Source organism: Gadus macrocephalus, chromosome 22 (genome assembly GCF_031168955.1).
Source record: "Gadus macrocephalus chromosome 22, ASM3116895v1".
NCBI lineage: Eukaryota > Metazoa > Chordata > Actinopteri > Gadiformes > Gadidae > Gadus > Gadus macrocephalus.
Genome location: NC_082403.1, coordinates 13946779 through 13970125, shown reverse-complemented (window position 1 = coordinate 13970125; position 23347 = coordinate 13946779). Strand labels below are relative to the sequence as shown.

The 23347-nt window shown below is 43.1% G+C and overlaps 2 protein-coding genes across 2 annotated transcripts; both read left to right on the top strand.

Moving 5' to 3' along the window:
• The first annotated feature begins 5057 nt into the window (after nucleotides 1-5057).
• Nucleotides 5058-13613, top strand: LOC132450925 (ankyrin repeat and MYND domain-containing protein 2-like). The gene is made up of 10 exons (XM_060043119.1): nucleotides 5058-5226; nucleotides 5824-5888; nucleotides 6700-6838; nucleotides 7037-7135; nucleotides 7399-7559; nucleotides 11080-11294; nucleotides 11643-11778; nucleotides 11995-12123; nucleotides 12390-12507; nucleotides 13129-13613. The coding sequence occupies exons 1-10, from the start codon at nucleotides 5160-5162 to the stop codon at nucleotides 13293-13295; spliced, it is 1296 nt and encodes a 431-aa protein (XP_059899102.1). The 5' UTR covers nucleotides 5058-5159; the 3' UTR covers nucleotides 13296-13613.
• A 2961-nt stretch (nucleotides 13614-16574) lies between these two features.
• Nucleotides 16575-18532, top strand: sostdc1b (sclerostin domain containing 1b). The gene is made up of 2 exons (XM_060044283.1): nucleotides 16575-16998; nucleotides 17535-18532. The coding sequence occupies exons 1-2, from the start codon at nucleotides 16806-16808 to the stop codon at nucleotides 17993-17995; spliced, it is 654 nt and encodes a 217-aa protein (XP_059900266.1). The 5' UTR covers nucleotides 16575-16805; the 3' UTR covers nucleotides 17996-18532.
• The last annotated feature ends 4815 nt before the right edge of the window (nucleotides 18533-23347 follow it).

Genomic DNA, 23347 nt, shown 5'->3' with positions numbered 1-23347 from the left:
CAATAAAAAACAACAGTGTTACCCCTTATGTTTTTTTTCATGACGACCAATAAAAAACAACAGTGTTACCCCTTATGTTTATTTCATGACAGCCGATAAAAAACGACAGTTACCCCTCATGTTATTTCCATGTTGACCCAAAAAAAACGACAGTGCCACACCTGTCTACGTTTTTGCGGGGATCCAAAATTGAGCTGTTTAAAGTGTTAACCTCCGACCTTAACAATGCACCAACAAGACACCTGACATAGGCATCACGAAGGTTATACTTGACTTTGTAATTCCCATGAAATAGATATAAGAGTCTTCCAACAGAACACATCAACCGGACTTGAACCCCGGTCTCCAGAGTGCACTCCACTGCACCACTGAGGCGATGACATTACACAAAAATCAATCATCAATAAAGAGGATATACATGACATTAAAATGTATGTGTGTATTTCTATTATTTTCTATTATTTTCCAATAAAAAACGACAGTGTTACCCCTTATGTTTTATTTGACAAAGACAACAGTGTTACCCCTTATGTTTTTTTCATGACGACCAATAAAAAACAACTGTTACCCCTTATGTTTTTTTTCATGACGACCAATAAAAAACGACCTTATGTTTTTTTTCATGAAGACCAATAAAAACAACAGTGTTACCCCTTATGTTTTTTTTCATGACGACCAATAAAAAACATCAGTGTTACCCCTTAGGTTTTTTTTCATGACGACCAATAAAAAACCACAGTGTTACCCCTTATGTTTTTTTTTCATGACGACCAATAAAAAACCAGTGTTACCCCTTATGTTTTTTTTCATGACGACCAATAAAAAACATCAGTGTAACCCCTTATGTTTTTTTTCATGACGACCAAAGTAAAACGACAGTGTTACCCCTTATGTTTTTTTTCATGACGACCAATAAAAAACAACAGTGTTACTTATGTCCTTATGTTTTTTTTCATGACGACCAATAAAAACAACAGTGTTACTCCTTATGTTTTATTTGACAAAGACAACAGTGTTACCCCTTATGTTTTTTTTCATGACGACCAATAAAAAACAACAGTGTTACCCCTTATGTTTTTTTTCATGACGACCAATAAAAAACAACAGTGTTGCCCCTTATGTTTTTTTTCATGACGACCAATAAAAAACGACAGTGTTACCCCTTATATTATTTTTCATGAAGACCAATAAAAACATCAGTGTTACCCCTTAGGTTTTTTTTCATGACGAACAATAAAAACCAGTGTTACCCCTTATGTTTTTTTTTCATGACGACCAATAATAAACCACAGTGTTACCCCTTATGTTTTTTTTCATGTCGACCAATAAAAAACAACAGTGTTACCCCTTAAGTTTTTTTTCATGACGACCAATAAAAACAACAGTGTTACTCCTTATGTTTTTGTGTGTTACCCCTTATGTTTTTTTTCATGACGACCAATAAAAAACAACAGTGTTACTTATGTCCTTATGTTTTTTTTCATGACGACCAATAAAAACAACAGTGTTACTCCTTATGTTTTATTTGACAAAGACAACAGTGTTACCCCTTTTGGTTTTTTTCATGACGACCAATAAAAAACAACAGTGTTACCCCTTATGGTTTTTTTCATGACGACCAATAAAAAACAACAGTGTTACCCCTTATGTTTTTTTTCATGACGACCAATAAAAACAACAGTGTTACCCCTTATGTTTTTTTTCATGACGACCAATAAAAAACGACAGTGTTACCCCTTATGTTTTTTTTCATGACGACCAATAAAAAAGAACAGTGTTACCCCTTATGTTTTTTTTCATGACGACCAATAAAAAACGACAGTGTTACCCCTTATATTTTTTTTCATGAAGACCAATAAAAACATCAGTGTTACCCCTTAGGTTTTTTTTCATGATGAACAATAAAAAACCACAGTGTTACCCCTTATGTTTTTTTTTCATGACGACCAATAAAAAACCACAGTGTTACCCCTTATGTTTTTTTTCATGTCGACCAATAAAAAAACACAGTGTTACCACTTATGTTTTTTTCATGACGACCAATAAAAACAACAGTGTTACCCCTCATGTTTTTTTTCATGACGACCAATAAAAAACAACAGTGTTACCCCTTATGTTTTTTTTCATGACGACCAATAAAAAACGACAGTGTTACCCCTTATGTTTTTTTTCATGAAGACCAATAAAAACATCAGTGTTACCCCTTATGTTTTTTTTCATGACGACCAATAAAAAACAACAGTGTTACCCCTTATGTTTTTTTTCATGACGACCAATAAAAAACGACAGTGTTACCCCTTATATTTTTTTTCATGAAGACCAATAAAAACATCAGTGTTACCCCTTAGGTTTTTTTTCATGATGAACAATAAAAAACCACAGTGTTACCCCTTATGTTTTTTTTTCATGACGACCAATAAAAAACCACAGTGTTACCCCTTATGTTTTTTTTCATGTCGACCAATAAAAAAACACAGTGTTACCACTTATGTTTTTTTCATGACGACCAATAAAAACAACAGTGTTACCCCTCATGTTTTTTTTCATGACGACCAATAAAAAACAACAGTGTTACCCCTTATGTTTTTTTTCATGACGACCAATAAAAAACGACAGTGTTACCCCTTATGTTTTTTTTCATGAAGACCAATAAAAACATCAGTGTTACCCCTTAGGTTTTTTTTCATGTCGACATGCCTTTTTTAATTAAACTGAGATTCTAGCAGATCATCTAAGCCTGACACTGAAGATAAATTTGGAAAATTGGGGTCATGGCTCATAAGGAAGTGGCGTACTTGAAAATATTTAAACAGGCTGGATTGAGGAAGGCCAAATTTTTGTGATAAGTCATTAAAGCTGGCAAATACACAATTTATGTACATATCTTTAAATTTAGAAATGCCTTCGTCAAAAAGAGAATGTAGCGTCTAATTTAGCTGGAGGGAAGAGGTGCTTATTGCATATAGGGCTTAAGCTAAGAATTTGTTTGAAACCAAAGTACCGTCTCATTTGAAACCAGATCTTCAAAGTATTGATGACAATTGGGTTGTTTGTGAACTGGGTAATAGAAACAGGAAGACTGGAAGTGACCTGGGCCCCGTTTCCCGAAAGCGTCGTTAGCCTAAGTGGATCGTGAAGTGCGTCGAAAGGGCATCGTAGAGTTTTCACCGCGTTTCCCGAAAGCATCGTAGGGAACGAACGTCTTGAAAACGCTCGTAGCTAACGAGTACTCCAGGGGTGCTCGTAGGTACTCGTAGGACGCTAAGAGCATCGTCAGCTATAGCCTCAGTGGCGTCACCATCGGACATTCCGTATATTGGATGCGTTTTATTAAAACGCATTGCGCCTTTATGTTCTTAGTTTGGTAATTAATAAAGATTATTAATTTATTTATCAATAAAGATGTTAAAATGGCCAAAATAAAACGGGACAGTCCAGAAAATGTTTGCGCAGGCAGGGCACTCAAAATGTGTGAGAGAAAGTGGGGGGATTTGTGCAGACTGACATAGGCTACTCATAAAACGTAGCATAAAATAATGTAAAAAATAAATTAAATTAGACAAATAAAAAAATAAAATAAATAACGAAATAAAATAAATGAAAAAAATAAAAAAATAAAGAAATAAAAAAAATTATAAAAAACAAGCAAAGGAGCAGGCAAAAGGCTGGGATATGGTGGGGATTGGTCACGTTGACGGGAATGTTTAGTGACATGAGGGAGGGTGGAGGGGGTTAAAAAAAAGTCTCAATCACTATTCGACGCGCATGAAAACCAGCCGCGTAGTTATGAGGGAGGCCGTCCTCACACCGATCTTCCTCGTCCTCAACGTCCTCCGGTTCAAGCAATGCCACCCCAGCCTTAGCTGCAATGTTGTGCAACATAGCCGTCACACATATCACGGCGCATGACTTGGCCGGAGAAAACTGGAGCCCTCCGCCTGACTTGTGAAGGCATCTAAAGCGCAACTTCCACCTCCCGATCGTGCGCTCATGGACGTCTCCCGGGTTATTCACAGGTGTGAAGAGGAATTATTTAAGGGGGGGAAATGCCGTGAAACGCACAGTGCATTCAGGATTAGGACTGATATATGTCGGTTTAAGCCTAATCAATTGTGTTTTAATGTCTTTAGCATTCATATAATTGCAGTCTATTTTTTTCGTAGGCTACTCTGCTGTTGTCCTTGATTGGGATATATTTTAACCCTTTTTAACACAATTTTCCTGCGACATTCCTGCGTCTCCCCCTTCTACGGAGCCCATTTCAGCACCGTGTCAGTAGACAGTAGACAGTGGAAATGGGGCATAATCCTACGACGTCGTGAGTGCAGCGAATGCGCGTTCACGTTAAGAGGAGTTTCGGGAAACGCTCCAAAGAAATTGACGATGGATCGCAAGATCCATCGTGAGAATGGTCGTACGAGCGTGGATCCATCGTTATCGGGAAACGGGGCCCAGAGCCATGAGATGTTGAGATGCATGATGTAGCTTCATAGTGACACCAGTCTGTGTCTGGAATATGAAGCCAAAACATTATTTTTTGAACATTTGCAGCCCAGTTGTATAAAGAGAAGATAAGGAAGAGCTAGGCCTCCCTGTAATTTAGGCCTCTGAAGAAGCTCTATACGTACCCTAGGGGACTTGCCATTCCAAATAAAAGAGATAAAAGCGCTATCAATACCTTTATCATTAAATCACATCGGTTTGCCCTGAAATAGATTCTCAAATAAAACAAGGACAACACCTCTTTCCACCTCTTTTTCCAGACCTACAAACACCCATAAAGTCAAATTTGGGAAGAGCTATCTCCATCAAAATGCTGTTGCTTTGTTCTAACCAAGTTTATCTATTTCAGCTGCCATGCACAGCTGAAATAGATATTCTCATTTCATAAAATTTTGATCAATTCACACCCATGCGTTCTACACTGTCTAGCACTCTGTCCCTGGTGGTCGAGCCTCATGCATAAATACAATTGACCTCACCTCCCCCCTTTGTATGATGGTATATTCCAATGTGGGCCAATCTCTGCAAGAGAAAGACCTCTCCTGCCTCCTGTATAAAAACACTTTGCCATGTGAGAGAAGCTCAAAGACAAGGCAAATAGGCCTAGGCAAAGGTTTTGCAATTCAGCCTACCTCAACACCTACCTCAAGCATACCATGGCTGCGCCTCAAAGGGGGGATCTTTCAGCGTCCGAGAGGGCGATATTAGAACTCATCTCTGCTGGTGAGTACTATCTATCTTGTATACAATTTTTGGGCTTTTGGATAACAATGCTTTCAGCTGTTACTGCATTAGTTATTGTTTTTTAATGTGATACTAACGAAACACTATAAAAAACCCAACACGTCTGTTGGGTATCATTAGTTCTATTATAAAAATGATATATATATAATACCTGCATTGAAAAGTTGCTTCAATATATATATATATATATATATATATACTGTATATATATATATTTATGGACCCTCGGGTACAACCTCTGGCCCCAATAAGTCATTGCCATAGCTTGATGGCAATGACTTGAAAAGTATAATTCTAGTTGTCCTTAAAGTCATTATGTAAACCCATGAATGGTGGTATTTTTCTCTTCTGATATTTTCTCAGTGTGGGATTTCATAACTATCTCACGGGTCAGAGCCATCAAAAGAGCAATCTTATTTGCCCTTAAAGCCTTCTTTCATACTATGAATAGTAATACATTACATTCCAAACCCAAAGCACTTCTGCCCCCTCCCTTTATTTATATATATATATATATATATATATATATATAATTAGCTATACGTCCTGCACCTTAAATCTCAATCCTTTCTTCAGGTGACGTCTCGGAGGCTGAAAAGCTACTAGCCAACCAAGATATGCGAGTCAACTGCTTGGATGAGGTATCCTATTTTATGTGTATTTATTGTAGTATTTATTTATTCATTCTGCATTCATATACAAATTATTTTCCTTACTGGAAAAACATGATACTCTCCTCTCCCCTGATTAGCGGAGGAACAACAGCAGGAGTATAATTAGGAAGATTTACTCTGTTAAACTAATTTTGTTTAATAATTGTCTGAGATTGACAACACTGCTTAGAAAAAGGGACCCGCTAAAAAAACTCTAGACCTCACGCATCGACATCATGAGTGATGTGTTCTGTAACCATTGTGGGAGACAACATATGCTTCTTATTGTTGTGGAGAGACATATGGAGGAGACTGGAGGGCCGGGAGCAGTATTAGATAATGGTGCCACCCCACTCAATGTAACTCACAGCCCCCTTGGAGGCCTTTGTCTCTCAAGGGCTTCCTGTCCTTCAAGAACTGATGTGCCAAACAGAACCAACAGCCATCGCTGCCTTACATCGCCTCAGCTTCAATACAATGACACAACTTTAGCTGATATTACACAAGTTTAAATTTGATTTAAGGTAAAATATCCAGTCGATTATATTTGATTTGTTTTCCTACTACTTACAAAGCTGTTGAGGCCTAGAGGCCTGTCATACCGGATACCGCCCTTCACAGAAGGAGAAGTGAGGTGTAATTGACTAGTGTAGATGGTACACTACAGAACGTTTGTCAGCTCAGACAATTCTCTCATTAGCCTGAAAACAAAAGGCACAGCAGTGGTTATAGATTCTGATAATTCATTTTATGGCGGAACCAATACAACAAAGTCCTGTTTCTCTCCTCATTCATCCAGTTTGGCATGACCCCGTTAATGCATGCTGCGTACAAGGGGAAGGCCCATATGTGTCAGTTGCTGCTTCGACACGGGGCCGACGTCAACTGCAACCAGCATGAATACGGCTACACCGCCCTCATGTTCGCCGGTCTGTCTGGTAGGTCTTGGCACCTTTTTTTTCAGGATGTGTGCAACCCCTCTGTTAATCCATATCTTATTCCGATATACTTCCCAGATCTTGTACACTTCTGTAAAACATGAATGTGTTTAAATAAAATGATGTTCATGAAAAGGAAATAAACAAACTACTGATGACGGATCACTGATCGACTCCTACATTGTGCGTGGTTCCCAGGAAAAAGTGACATCACCACTATGATGCTGGACGCGGGCGCGGAGGTTGACGTGGTTAACTCTGTGGGCCGGACAGCTGCTCAGATGGCCGCCTTCGTCGGTGAGCCACAGGCGTGGTTGGACCCCAATGTATGGGGCTCCCCCTGTTTTAACTCTGTTGCATCCAGGCTGTATTCGAGCAGGAATCATTTCAATGCAATTTGATGCGTTGTTATACAGCCTGAGTATGAAGTGTTGGCCATTTCCAACCATCATTAATAAAGTCATCTAAATTTGTTGTGAATAATAGCAAATCAAATGATACAAATCCTTGTGAGGTTGATGTAAACCCCCTGAGTTAATCCATTGCCATTCTCTTTGCAGGCCAGCACGACTGTGTGAGTGTGATCAATAACTTCTTTCCCCGGGCGAGGCTGGACTATTTCACCACAGCGCAGGGCCAGGACAAGGAACCCAAGCTGCCCCCCAAGCTGGCGGGACCCCTCCACAAGATCGTCATGACAACCAACCTCAACCCTGTGAAGGTGATTGGCTCTTCCTCCCCTCGTCCTCCAGGGCTGCAGCACACAGCGCACTATCCACCGCAGTAGCATAGGAAACGGGTCGAAGCCCACAACATGGAATGACATAGTAAGAACATGGAAGTAAGTGAGTAAGTGAGTGTGTGTGTCTGTGTGTGTGTGTGTGTGTGTGTCTGTGTGTATGGGGGTGTCTGTTTCTGTGTGTGTGTTTCTATGTGGTTGTGTATGTGTGTCTGTGTGTGTCTGTGTGTGTACGTGTGTATGTGTATTGGGATGTTTGTGTGGGTATATATGTGTGTGTGTGTATGTGTGTGTATCTGTGTGTGTGTGTGTGTGTGTGTATTTGTTTATGTGTGTGTGTGTGTGTGTGTGTGTGTGTGTGTGTGTGTGTAGTAGTAGTGTAGTAGTAGCCGCCATGACACTTCAACTGGTTGCTCGCGTGAATAACATAAGCCTGGATACTAAAGAGACTTTTCTAACCTCAACGCCAATGCTGGATTCTGGCAGATTCCACTATCTGAAGAATCCTATCTCATCACCACCTTCATAACGCCATTTGGGCGGTACTGCTACAACAGCGCGGTACTGCTACTCCGGAGCACTTCCAGAAACGCATGTCTCGTATCCTGGAGGGCCTGGAAGGTGTTGTATGTCAGATGGACGATGTGCTCATATGGGGTGCCATGCAGGGTGAGCATGATGAGAGGCTCAGGAAGACATTGACACGTCTGCAGGAGGCAGGGGTGACACTCAATGACAAATGTGACTCCTCAAAGAGCAGGATAAAGTTCCTGGGACAACTTATCGACGCCACTGGAGTCAGTGCAGACCCTGACAAGGTTGGCGCTGTGAAAGCCAGGGCAGAGCCCAGTAACGTCAGTGAGGTGAGGCGCTTCTTGGGAATGACCAATCATCTGGGAAAATTCCTGCCTCACCTGGCTGAGAAAACGCCCCCCCCTCAGAGATCTATTGAGGAAGTCAAACATGTGGGCCTGGGGTCCACAACAGCAGCAAGCCTTTGAACAGATTAAGGCTGAGCTTACAACACCGCCGCGTCTTGCCTTGTATGACCCAAATGCAGACATACTTGTCTCAGCAGATTCATCTTCATACGGCATGGGTGCTGTTCTCCTCCAGCTACGAAATGAAAAAGACTAGAAGCCGGTGGCATATGCTTCGAGAGCCCTGAGCAACACCGAACAGCGGTATGCTCAAATCGAAAAAGAAGCTTTAGCCACAACATGTGCCTGTGAGAGATTTGCAGAGTTCCTTATAGGAAAGGATTTCCATGTAGAGACAGATCACGGGCCATTTGGTTCCCCTGCTAGGCTCAAAGAGTCTGGATAAACTGCCACCTCGCATACAGCGTCTACGTATGCGGCTGATGAGGTTCTCTTACACCATCTAACATGTGCCAGGCAACGACATCACCACTGCTGACGTGCTCTCCAGAGCACCAATCGAGGACACAGCAGAGGGCTTACAGGAAGAAGAGGTGAGCCTGTACTTGGACACTGTATTGGCAAACCTGCCAGCTACAGAAAAAAGACTTAAGGAAATAGAAACACATGAAGAATTCTCCATACAAAGAGCATTCCGTCCCTACCTGCCGTTCTCAGGTAAGCTAACAGTTAATGAGGGTTTGCTACTTTACGGCTGTAGAATAGTAATTCCAGTGTCACTTAGAGCAGAAATGTTGAACAAACTGCATGAAGGCCACCTGGGACTTACTAAATGCAGAGAGAGGGCCAAGCAATCTGTGTGGTGGCCAGGCCTTAGCAAAGACCTGACACAACTGATAGAGAACTGTGATGTATGCAGTCGGGAGAGAACCAATTTTAGAAAAACACTGCAACCCACTGAGTTCCCAGCAAGACCATGGTCCACTGTGGGGGCAGATCTATTTCAGACAGAAAATAATAAGCACTATCTGGTCATTGTTGACTACTTTTCCAGATTCTTTGAAGTAGCCAAACTCACTTATACAACATCTGAGGCGGTGGTGGAGCACTTCAAATCCATACTTGCACGTCATGGCATACCAGATGTGGTGCGCTCAGACAATGGGCCACAACTTGCATCCAAGTACTTCAGAAAGTTTGCACGAGAGTGGGGTTTCAGCCATGTCACATTCCAGCCCCCACTACCCACAAAGCAACGGTGAAGCAGAGCGGGCCGTTAGGACAATCAAGGGTATCCTGAAGAAATCCAGTGAGCCTGACCACGGCCTCATGGCCTACCGCGCCGCTCCTCTGGCGAACAGACAGAGTCCAGCAGAGCTCCTCATGGGCAGGAACATTAAAACACCTGTCCCTGTCATCCCATCTCAGCTTAACGCGGGCTGGACAGACGTGAACAGTCAAAAAAGAACTGAACAGGCATACAGACAAAAGCAGAAACTGAACTACGACCGTCGTCACAGAGCTCGAAACATGCCACTCCTCCGACAAGGTGACCATGTGTGGGTCACATGTGTGGAGACGCCTAGGGGCACTCTGCGAAGAAACAGGTACCATCTCTCGCCCACCCCTATTGCACCAGCAACACGCACCGACTTACCTGAGGATGGTGCATCCACTGCGGTGAACACACCTGTCACACCTGCAAATCCCTGTGACTCCGGGGCAGCAGACACCTGTAAAAGTAGGACATGTCCCTTCCAGAGTGAGAGTACCTCCAGTGTACCCAAAAGACTATGACTGTTCGTAAGAAAAAAAATAAAATAAAAAGAGAAAGTGATGTGCAGATGTTGTTAAAGTAAATTATGTTGATGCTTGTTAGAGTATCTATTTGTTGAAAGTGAAAACGCAACTGTTTACGTTTACATCATAGTTCCAGTAAGACCATTACATAAAGGTTAAAAGGTTATGAGATTAACATAAAGCAGTCTTAGTTTAAAAACCTGTTGCTTGAAAAGATGAAGTGTTATCTAGGTGAACAAGCCATCTTTTGATGTCAGAAGGATGCATGTTTTCAAAACGGCTTCTAACGGCTAAACACTCACAACCGGTGGTATAATATGTCACCTTAAAAGAGCACCTATTATGCTTCTTCGACTTCTATGACCTATAAACGTTGATATAATGATTTATAGTCATGTTCCACCATACTCAAGCGTCGAATAATGACGTACATGCATTTAGACGTATTCCATGCTGACCGTCCGGGGTGGCTGTGCAGAGCGCTAAACACTATAGGGACGCCGGTCGCGATTCACTTGTTCAAATTTCCGGGATCTATCTGCGTAGAACACTCCGGATTTTCCATGTATGGTATTGCTGCAACATGCTTTTTCGGAAGGTAACCAATCACAACGGAGTGGGGTTGGCAGGAGGGGGGGGGCAAGCCGAGTGTGTTGACAGAATGCTGAAAGCGCCCAGATGAGTTTCCCGAAAATCTACATAGTTTTTTGTGCTGTGATTCGTGTCAGGTTCCTCTATATGAGTCACTTATAATAAAATTAAGAACAGAAAAGTAGTATAATAGGAGCTCTAATGGATAAAGTATTGTTTCTGGCCACCAGATGGTGCTGCTGGTCCAGGAGAGCCCCCTACTGTTGGCGGCGGAGGCTCTGGAGCAGTGCTACGGCGTGATGGACCTGCTGTGTGAGCAGTGCCTGCGGCAGCAGGACATGAACGAGGTGCTGGCAATGAAGATGCACTACATCAGCTGCGTGCTGCAGCGCTGCCTGACGCACCTCCGCGGTCGCGACGACCACCTGGACGCGCTGGTCATGAGGTGGGCTCTCCTCCTCCTGGGACTTCCTCTGGACTCTGAATAAAATGTGTCTTTTTGTTGAACAAATCACAGGAACAAAATGGCCCAGTGATTAGAGTAAAGGATTTTTACATTTTAGGAATGAATCACGAAAGCAGGAATTAATGGAAATAATGAACAACCAGAAGAACAAAAAAGAAATATTAATAATAATAAAAATAAAATAAAGGACCGCTCCTAGACACACACAAAAACACCCCTAACACACCCAAGCTTGGCTCTTCTAACGTAGACTTGTGTGTGTGTGTGTGTGTGTGTGCGTGTGCGTGTGCGCATGTGGTATTTACCTTCACACCTGCTGCTGCTCAGTCTGCTGGAGGGCAGAGACAGCGACGGCTTCCTGCAGAACCAGGAGAAGTTTATCCGCGAATGCATCACGAAGTTCCCCCACTGTGAGGCCGCTCTCCTCCAGCAGCTGGTGAAGAGCATCGCTCCGGTAGAGATCGTGAGTCAACCCCAATAATATTAATTGGTGTGAATGGTTTTGTTTTTGATCTGTAACAAATTACAACAGAAGAAGAATACATAAAACATTTGCATTGATTATAATTTTTGTGCTCAACTTTAAACTGGATCCAGTTCAGATGGGTGTAGGTGGTCTCCCTCACTAGCCAGACCTTGATCTCTCTCTAAACCATGTCTACGGTGGTTCTGTTTCCAGGGAGATGACCCAACAGCCTTCTCTGTGCTGACCCAAGCTCTGATGGGGCAGATGGCCCTGGTGGACGCAGACTTCTGCTTCACGTGTGGAGAGAGGGGAGCAAAGAAGAGATGTTCCTATTGCAAATCAGTAAGCCCACGTTTGAACTCCTTGGACACCTTTTACCTCATATTGGCATGATTTATTTTGTAAGAGATCAGGATACAACTAGGTCATGCAGCACTCTTACTCACTTTGTAACATTGTGTGCTTTGATTGTTATCCCGCTCACTTGTAAAGCTACTTTGGAGCAAAGCGTCTGCTAAAGGCTTCAATGAAACATCGACACTTGATTCCAGTAGTGCAGATTCTCCCTGTCTCAGAGGAGTGTTTAAGGTCTGCGGTGTGTCTCCCAGGTGACCTACTGCAGCGTGGCGTGCCAGAGGCTCCACTGGTTCTCCCATAAGAAGATGTGCTCGGCCTTACAGGCGCCGGAAGCCAACCACGACACTCCCAGGATCAGAGAACTCAAAGGTTCAGGTTTCAGACGGGTCCTTTCTGTTCTGTTTAGATATATCTGCATATATGAAACAAACGTTAATTCTAAACAGCGTTTTACACAGCAGCCTATAATAGGAAATGCTTAAAGGTGTATCAACTAATTAATGACTGCCTGTAGCTTTTTATGGGGAAAGAAGCAACGGGGACGGACCTTTCCGCCGGGGATTATAGGGTCTCCAGACAGGCTGCTCTCCGCTCAAAGATCAATGGAACTCACCAAACCATACGCTGTTGCATTTGACTGGGAATGGGAAACGTCATAATAATCTATCCATGGTGCTCAGCTGCCCGTGTTCAGTGGTCAACTCGCCACTTTCACCCATAAATCAGACATCAGTCTTCGTAAATCGATTGTTTTCTGATGCTAGCGTGAAATGGATTGTGATTGAACTAGTTTGATTGTGAACGCAGCCTGGAGCCGATGTAAACAGCCATTGGACGTCATGCGCCCCTATAGCAGTGTGTGCATCTTCCAAAGCCGCATGTGAACCCTCCAGCTGTGCACTAGCGGTTGTTGTTGTTGTTACCATTTTGTCACGGAAACCACGAAGGCTCAACGCTGCGCCTCTTTAACTCATCTCTGTGCCCCCGCAGACGACGAGAGCGACCTGGTCCGAGAGACGGCTAACTTCCTGCAGGCGCTGTGCGTGCGGGCGGAGGAGCAGGTGGCCGCCGCGGGGGGCTGCACCGCGGAGCTCCTGGGCTGCCCCTCGACCTCGGCCCAGGGACCCGTGTGTGAGAGGGAGGACCAGCAGCCGTAGACCACCCCCACCACCCGGGCGGCGGGCTGGCTGCGGTCTCATCCCATCGGTCGCCGGATGCAGGATAGCGAGGAGGGTCGAAAGAACAACTGCAGGGTGGAAAGAACAACTGATTTCGTTGGTTTCTCTGATCATGGTTTCTCTCCTTTCTTTGTGATCTCGGTGCAGAGGTCCCGAACGTCGTTGGTTCAGATTGTCACTCTACGGATCATTTGTTGTGGGAAATGAATCCGAAATGTAACATATAATCATACATATTCAAATGTAAGAATTGTTTGTAGTTTTAAGTGCTTTTGTATTAAAGCAGATAATAATTGGGCCTCTGTTTTTCCTATTTAACCGTCAGGTCTCCTTTTATTTGCTTCAGCTGTTGATAAAGTTTTATTATTAAATGTCTATAATTAGATTAATTGATGCAAGCATTCTTGGAATAAGGAAGCAGCTACATGTACAAGCATTGCACTCTGGGCTTGGACTGTGTGTATTGTAGACATAGATGTAGATACAGTAAAGTATATAGTAGAATATGAAGAATATGTTCAATGGCTGGTGGATTTGACTGAGTTTTCACATGATAATGTTGACATCAGATACAATTGATTTGTAGGGCAACTTATTTAAGATATTCTGATAGTTTGGTTTTAATAGGAGGTACAACTGTTAAGTGGTGAAGGGAAATGTATTTTTGGATGATCAGACCTAATTTCAGCATATAAAAAGAGAAGAGGTTGGGTTCTCACATGGAGCCTTGTAACCGGGCCAGCAGGTAGAGAGAGAGAGAGAGAGAGAGAGAGAGAGAGAGAGAGAGAGAGAGAGAGAGAGAGAGAGAGAGAGAGAGAGAGAGAGAGAGTGTGTGAGAGGGGGGAGAGAGAGAGGGGGGGGGGGGGGAAGAGCGAAAGGGGTAGATAGAAGGGGAGAGGGAGAGAAAGAGAGAGAGAGAGAGGACTCGGTGCGAGGTGCGATGTGATGTATACTGAAAAGAAGACTAACAACATCTTTATGTTTTTTGTCAATCACATATCGAAAATGTGGCAGCTGATTGCTGACAGTAAACGAAGATGCCAAAACAATATTCCTGGTCTTGCAGATTGAACAGCTTCATTATTATTGGCCAGGACTCTTCAGATGAATGGTATCTGATGTTTTTGCTTTGAATGGATACACTGCAGACCCCCACCGAACCCTTACTAAAACAGAAATACTTGATGCCTCATGGGAAAGCGGGACAAGTCCTTTTGTTTTACCCGATAGCGGATGGCTTCACATATTGTGTAATATAATCGTTGCCCCTAGATGGCATTGTTGGCGCATATGTTTGGATACCTAAAAAAGCATAAAAGAAGGTTAAATGCAAAAGGGAAACATATTTAGTTATAATTTAAAGATTGTTTAGATTGAGAAATTTCGTTCGAGGTGGTTACTTTTAGGATTGAAGAGAGAATTGGTTGTGCTTAGATATTATGTTAAAGGTAGAAGGTCATATAGGACTGGCAGGGCAGCTAGTAGCACTAGGCTATAACAGAAACCCACCCAGATCACACACCCAGATCACACACACACACACACACACACACACACACACACACACACACACACACACACACACACACACACACACACACACTGACTCCGGAGCGCACAGCCCACCCTCTCAGGGAGCTATGGATGCATCGTTCTGAACATCATCTTTGGGCGCAATTTCTCACGCACACTTGCTTACATCCCGCGGCGGTGCGGGGGTCCACATGAGAGCCTTTTCTGAGGGGGCGCATTGTCCCGCATGCACGTTCCGTGCCGTCCCACGGGAGACACCGTCCCGTCCCAAGGATACCGCTGGGAGGCATTAAGCAAGGACGCTGTCACGTTACACGTCAATAGAGTCATAACTCACCGCCACATCCTGTGGTGGAGTGGATCAACCCCCCCCCGTCACGCACCTCCGCCACCAAACACTCACTAGAGACCTAGACAAAAGGCTGAGGTTCAAGTTTCCAATTCTGGAGATGTAGAAATGAGCAAATAGCGCGTCGGATCCAGTGGCTTTGATGGTATCATATGAGGTGTAAGGGCAGCTTGTAAAAGACGGATCTGATCTACTGTAGGTGAGACCCCACCTCATATTATATGACCCTAGAGCCTCCCCGGGACAGGACGCAAGGTCCTTTAGAGAAGACGGTTTGTTCTGGAAGAATAACAAAGAAAGTGAAGGAAGAAGCCGCCTTGTCTTTAATAGTAGTAATGGCGTGTGCCAGACGGTCTAGGGTTGGGGTTCATTCCTCTGGTATCAAAGAGGAGGCAGGTGGATCACGCTCTTTGTCAGAGCACCGCATGGGAACGGCCTGTAAGCGGACACCTGCTCTGGGGGCATAGTTTCGGTAGGATGAAGTGGTTAGTGGTCTTTGTTTCGCCAGTGTAAGGCTGTGGTTAAGGATGGTGATCTCATGAATGGAGCCAAGACTGTAACGTGGTTGTTGAGGAACTATACGATGTTGATTTAATTACCATCGGGTGGAGATCCATTGTAAAGTCAACTGTTGTTGCCTACAATAGGCTTACAATTAAATAGGAAACCCAACAAATAATATATCGATAGGCTGACACACTGATGACCTTTTAATGTATTTTTGTATTGTTTGACTTGTATAATTGCACCCCAAAGATCCATCTGGGACATAAACGTTGCAGTAGGACGTTTGTTCCAAATAAAAAGCATTTATTTGGTCAATGCTTAAATCTAACATTAGAACTACACGATTTTGCTTTGTGTAGAAAAACTGTTGAAAAAGTAAATTTCTCTGTCTGAAATGTGACATACTGTACAGATTCAGATCTCTACAATATAGTCCACTTCTCTCCCCCTCAACATTGGGTCCTATGTTGAGTGATTGACATGCAGTGTTGCAGACCCGGACTTCCAGCCCTGGGATAAGAGGTTCAGAGGAGAGGAAGGGACTGGGAAGAGATGGGAAGGGACCGGGAAGAGATGAGAGGGGACTTGGAAGAGATGGAAAGGGACTGGGAAGGGTTAGGAAGGGACTGGGAAGAGCTGGGAAAGGACTGGAAAGAGTTGGGAAGGGACTGGGAAGAGCTCTGAAGGGACTGGGAAGAGTTTGGAAGGGAATGGGAAGAGCTGGGAAGAGTTTGGAAGGGAATGGGAAGAGCTGGGAAGGGACTGGGAAGAGATGGGAAGTGACTGGGGAGAGATGGGAAGGGATTCGGAAGAGATGGGAAGGGACTGGGAAGAGATGGGCAGGGACTGGGAAGAGATGGGCAGGGACTGGGAAGAGACGACGCTCGTGGTGTGACGGAGGTGGGCATTCAAGTCGAAAAAAAAAACGCCTTTTTCATTCATAAAACTAGGTGCTTTGTTGTGAACCCAAGCAGGCGGTATATAAGCAGCTGAGACACATATATAGTAAGGGCGACTCTGCACCACCTCAGTTGTGTATAAAGGCCCACCTGTTACCTCTTACACAAACACGCTCCAGGCAGACTGAACAAGGAGCAGCGATGCAACATCCCAGGTGCGAATGGCACCATCTGTTCTTTTTCATCGTACTTTTTGGGAAAGGGCAAAGTGTGAAGAACGATGCCACCGAGCTGCAGGACGGTGCGGCGCTGGATGTCGTCCCGGACGTCCCGAGCAACGAGTCGTTAAACCGCGCGCAGAACGGCGGGAGACAGATGGAGTCTCCGCGCGAAGGTGAGTTCATGAATAAACAAATAAATTAATATCGTTACATTCGTACGATTCGCTTTAAAACCATGACGTGTTCTGGAGGAAATGCATGGAGGTCCTCTAGATCAACATAATATATATTCCGAAATTATTCAATAGGCCTAAATTGAAATAAACCTAGCTTTGTTGGCAAGGCTACCACAATGATATTACAGTGATGTAGATTATATTGAAGATGTCTTGTAAGTATTGTAGTGCAAAATAATGTATGGCTACAAGAGGATACATTACAACAAGATATAGCCTGGGCTATAATACTTAAACCATTATATTTGTTTACATATAGCATAGTTTCACATCATCATAAAGTGTAGTAGGCCTACAATACGATAACAATGTGGATGATATCCATTCAATAACAATTTATGTTACTATTTTTGATAAATAATGCAAACAGAAACCTTGATCGGTCAATGCATTGGCGAAAGTAAAAGTTCGTCATTCGAAGACAGTGACGCATGTAGGAGATGTGGTGTGTAACGTTGAGTCATGTGCTTCAGGTCTGGAGCAGAACCAGGTGGGCTGTCGGGAGCTGCGCTCCACCAAGTACATCTCGGACGGCCAGTGCACCAGCCTCAACCCCGTGAAGGAGCTGGTGTGCGCGGGGGAATGCCTCCCTACCCACCTGTTGCCCAACTGGATCGGCAGCAGCCACAACGGCCGCTCCTCGAGCCGCAGAGAGGTCCAGGAGTGGCGCTGCGTCATCGACCGCACCCGGACCCAGCGGATCCGCCTGCAGTGCCAGGACGGCAGCTCCAGGACTTACCGGATCACGGTGGTGACGTCCTGCAAGTGCAAGCGCTACACCCGGCTGCAGAACCTGTCGGAGCGCCACCGGCCCCTGGAGCAGGCGGCCCACTCGGAGGCTCTGGACCCCGAGGCCCACAACGCCAAACGGAGGAGGGAGCAGGAAACCACGATAGGACCCCTGGAAAACCGGGCTCGGAGGCAGAGTGACTGAGGCTCCTACAGCCACCACTTCCTCCCCCCACCTGGACGCTCCCATTGTTACACAAAAATCGACCGATGGAAAAGTACTGTACTGTGCTGTAAATAGTCTCTCGATGTTACTTCACTGAAAACGACTTCAGTGGACTCACAGGACAACCCTGACCGGTTCCTCAGTGCCTGGGTTGGACACTGCCCCCCTACGCAAAGTGCCAGGGGTGGGATTTAGGAACGAAATATATGATACACCTTATTCAAAATGTAACCATTAACCAGAAATGTACCCAGTTTATGTTTGTAAAGTTTTCAAATGTTTGTCACATTAGTTACATGCGTAGTAAACGTATAAAGTAAATAATTGTATTAAGAGGGAGAGGGGGATAATTATCATGCTACTTTCGTGAATCTTTTTGAATGTGATTCCTTCATCAATGTAATTTATTTTTTATATGTATATGGTAAATCAGAAGTTTTTTTATTTGTGATATTTCTATTAGCTGTCTCGACCTGATTGCAATAAAGTTGCTGAAACAATAAAGAATCAAATACACTTTGGGTCCATCTGTTTACTGTATAAGAATCTCTTCTCTACACACACACACACACACACACACACACACACACACACACACACACACACACGAGAGCAGACTGTTCTTCTGGCAAGCAGGAACTGGCTAACAACAGAGGCATTAGTCAGTGATGAAATGTTCTTTTCATGGGACACCCTACTCTGTTTATATTGAGACGGGATACCCTTGGCCTCAGGGCTAGTGGGCTTGTTCCAGCAGCGGCGGTAACATGTTAAGACAGCTTTTTGTATCATATATCCTTTCATTGGAGCACAGTGAAAGCCCTTAACTATGGCGTCCACTGAATGGAGTCACCTGCCCTTTTAATGGAAGCAGGATGTTTGACCGATCTCTGCCTGCGGAGAATGGTACTGTGGGATTAGGTATGCGGTGAACCTTCTTTGTACATAATTTCCGGTAGTTGGAGTGCCAAACAAGCATAAATACTGTAAATGACAAGTGATTTCCAGTTGGGAATAAAGGGAGCTATTTAAAATCCTTAATTTACTGTTGGAACAGGGTTGGTCTCGATTGTAGTTCCAAAGTCGACTATCTTTGAGACGACCTGCAGAATGGGACTGCTAAAAATAGGTTTTCTTTAGTGGAGCTTTAAGTCCTGTTCATCTTTCATCTTCTGTCGGCCCTGTTGTCAAACCACACTGAGCTTCACAGTGAATGGCAGACAGTGAAGGCTAGAAAGGTATCAACTTAAAGGAATAATTCACTCCAAAGTACATTTCTATCAATTATTGGTCAAATGTAAGGGGGGGCATTGACTAAGATGTTGCACAGTTTAATCAGATTCATCCAGCCAGACCCATCGTCCACTGACTTTTCATCAAATATTTTGTAATATATTTGTGGCTCATTGATGGCTAATTTGTTGTGACTATTGCTAGTAAGCCCCACACCCACAAAAATACGTTTTATAACGTTATTTATAACTAGCTGTTCGAAGTTAAGCAATTATATTGTTTATTTGCACCCCCATCCGCCTCATGAAGAATGGAGGTCCACCCTACTTAAGTGCATGCATCCTTAGGTATGCATCTTTTTCAATGTTATTCTCACACTCTAACACCTTTGTCTATTTTTAGCCTTGACTGAGCCTGCTGAAACTTTGAACACCAATGCAGTTATCTAACTACAACAGAACATTTAGATCTGAAAAGTCTAAGTTAAAGTCTTGTTCCAAAATAAACCAAATGTATAATATTTATGAAATATTTCCCCTTGAAACAAGTCAAATTGGACCCTTACACAATAAGAGGGTTAATGTGCATTACAAGAATATTGCTCTGAGGGAACAGTGATGTGTTGCCGTTGTGATTCTAATTGAACACAGAATGATCAGGGTAGAATAGGCTGCTTCTCTATCACTGTAAGGGATTAGGACAGCATCAAGGGCATCCAGAAGAGATCATTTAAAGGGTCAGTGGGTCATTGGGCTGGAGGGTTACAGCAGGCTACGCTAACCAGCAGAGGACTTACCAGGTACAACCACTATTGCAACAATCCCTTAAATTAAAGGGGCAATTAATCACAATTTATTGCACTGTCGGAAACAGATTCATGACAAAGAAAAATTTTGAAAGACCCTTTGGTGTTAATCCACCTATTCAGGTTATTGTGCTATATATGAGATAGCAACTCCAATTGGGGGTTGCTCTGCCACATCAAAGCAACACATTTCCCACAGGAAATACAGAGAAGGAAGTCAGGAATGAGACAAAAGCTGAAATCTCAAAGAAAAAGAGTGTGTGGTTTTAGAAGGTACACATGAGTGTCTGGAAGTCTACAAATGATATGAATTCAAGGACCCATGCATGGACAATGCAGCAACTCTTTGGACAAAGGGAGAAAGGAACAGAGACAGTGTAATGAAGCAACACTTGATAAAGGGTGTTTTTGGCCCATTTGGCTCTTTACATGATGATGAGGATAAGGATGACACTATAGAGGTGCGCATTATCTCCTGGAGTCGGTTAACCGCTCTCTGTCATGAAACATTTAGACCTACTGGTGACTCGTGAAGTAATTGTTAAAGCACATTTTTCCATGAAAGGACCTGGCAGGCCTTTAAGCTATGGTATTGTTGTTGCCAACAGTGAATGGATCAAAGCCAGGCAGATTTGGTCCTGCTCACACACATGATCTTATGATGCTTTGTATTTATTGAAGGGATGTGGATCCGTAGGTAAGATGGAAGTTGACCAAACATAGCCTTATGAAAAAGAATATGCCAATGGTTAACGGAAAACTGCCATGGTTATCAATGGCTTACCTCGGTTATCCAAAAATAACATTAATGCTATTTTATAATATAAGAAAGTGTTTGAGATAATAGCAAGCATGACGCTCCCCCTTAAATTGTAATCAAGCAGAAAAGCTAGAAATTCCTAATATTAATCCCACTCTAAGTTAATTTATATATATTAATTGTTCTAAAAAGAGAAGTCTTACACTCTCAGTGTTTGTTAGAAATTATGAATATTCCTTCAGGCCGCGTATAAAGTAAATAATTGTATTAAGAGGGAGAGGGGGATAATTATCAAGCTACGTTCTTGAATCCTTTTTAATGTGATTCCTTCATCAATGTAATTTATTTTTTATGTGTATAAGGTATTTTTTCTTTCGTTGCTATTGGGAGGGCTAAGGAAGCTAACATTTCTGACAGACTAGGCTAATGCGCCACCCTCTAAGCTGACGTAGTGTTGTTGGGAAAACCGAATATATGTTTACCGTTGCTTCGCAAAAAGTCCATTAAAAAGCTTTTCTTTTTAGCATAAAGCTAAATGTAATCAATCATTTAAAAAGCTGATAATATAAATTGCCTGCATTGATGTACACACACACACACACACACACACACACACACACACACACACACACACACACACACACACACATTCATTTAAAAACTTTCAGTCCCAAAGTCCTACTGCGGTAGTACCGAGAATCTTCCAAAAGGCCTTGCAATGACATTCGGATGGACTAGGATTCAAGGGCAACACATTTGTAAGGCTTAAAACTTCTTTGGGCTCCTTTATTACTTTTCTAACGAGACATCCACCATCAGAGTAAATGGCCATTGAACACCAGCTGGTTTCCAGTGCCCCATTTCAGGTCCTATCGAGGTAGAAATGTGTGCCTTAGGGCCTGGAAAAACAAATGGCATGAGGACACTTTTACAAAGTTTGGGGTCAAAAGGTTTAAGAATCCTGTGCCAAAGCCATTAAGAAATGAAAACGAGTGAATGAGTATGTTGCTCATATTATTTCTTCATTGTTATCATTCCATTCTCGGATATATGTGTTGTTAGAAGTAGGGGGATGCAGGGTGAGACGTTGCGAGAATTGGATGATTTAGGGCCAGAACCCCCAAAGTGATGAACCTGTCCTGAGGCCCTGTTTCATATAAAAGAGACCCCAGTTCTTTAGCTCACTCCCAAGTGTGCGGGACCCCTAAGGTCACCTGCTCATTGCAGGTGACCCTAGCCCTACCACACCTGTACTGCTACAAACCCCATGTCGATCATTTCATAATATTTTTAAAATTGAAATGCTTTCAATCAACTTGAAAAAAATGTCATGAATATAAGGCAGATATAAGGCAAATTCCTTCAAGGTAATATGCTTAACTCACATACAATCAAATTCTCAAGTTAGGCCACTGCAGACCTTATCATCCTGATGAAACATCTTCTTCATGAAAAATATTACTTAAATATTACTACTAGCTTTGGAATCTTTAACCGCAAATTAACACACTTCCTCCTTTGTGCCTGATGTCTTTGATTGTGATTTTGGTGCATCTCGGAAATGCCAGCCAGACATGTTGGGTGTGATTGATTACAGACTGAAAAGTTCTGAACGGAAACGGTCTAAAGAAAGCTGAAATATATGGCCCGAGCTGGCTACCCTAGTAATAGGCCTACTGTCCTGGCTACGCCCCTGTGTTGGACTGTGGCCGTATGTCTCCCCATGCGAGAGCAGCACGGCTGGGGAGTCAAACCTCATTCACAGACATGGCCTCCACATTTCTTAGCATTTTTACACCAGGAGACCCAGCATCTGTGAAACACTTCCAACAACTGAGTTTAAACTATTGAATACAGAATTTTCTAATGAGAATGAAAATAATGTCAGCCATCTTCTTTTGATTTCGCAGACAGAAACGTCCTGCCACGTGGATGCAGGCCAATAGAAAATAATTGGCCAGAAAAGCCTAGGCATGTCACAGATTTATGAACCGTTCGTGTAAAACTGATGAGGACTTCAAAATGTGTAAATAAAGACAAATTTGTCCTTTTACAGTCGTCCTTTGCGATGTCCTTCTCAATGTGTTAAGTGAATAATTGCTTGCAAAGCAGAGCAGTTTGGCAAAACCGACACATATTTGGGGGATACTTGGTTTACCTCATCGCAACAGACACACAATCCTTGAACAACATCGGGTAGTGCCTCAGACACATTAGGTATTACGTGACACAACAGAGTGCTCCAGAACCATTTGATATCCTTTCCCCTTCTCCTTGATGACCTCCTGCCTTTAGAGGGCCCTGCACTGCGGCCCCCCTCCTCCTCTTTTCTAAGTGGAAAAATACTCTATAACTTACACAAGCCATTGGGAGTGTACTAACTGGTAAAATTATCTGACAAGAAAATATTTTTGTATTTGCAATTCTTTCCCATTTTCATGTTATTCCCTATGTATTGTCTCTCTCTATAATATTACTATTGAGGTGCTGTGATGGTAAGACTTAATCAATTGATTTGAATTTCATTTGATAA

Coding starts and splice junctions, on each gene's coding strand:
- sostdc1b (XM_060044283.1), top strand. CDS start 16,806: ATGCAACATCCCAGGTGCGAATGGCACCATCTGTTCTTTTTCATCGTA. Junction 16,999..17,534: donor GATGGAGTCTCCGCGCGAAG/GTGAGTTCATGA, acceptor CATGTGCTTCAG/GTCTGGAGCAGAACCAGGTG.
- LOC132450925 (XM_060043119.1), top strand. CDS start 5,160: ATGGCTGCGCCTCAAAGGGGGGATCTTTCAGCGTCCGAGAGGGCGATA. Junction 5,889..6,699: donor GAGTCAACTGCTTGGATGAG/GTATCCTATTTT, acceptor TCATTCATCCAG/TTTGGCATGACCCCGTTAAT. Junction 6,839..7,036: donor CATGTTCGCCGGTCTGTCTG/GTAGGTCTTGGC, acceptor CGTGGTTCCCAG/GAAAAAGTGACATCACCACT.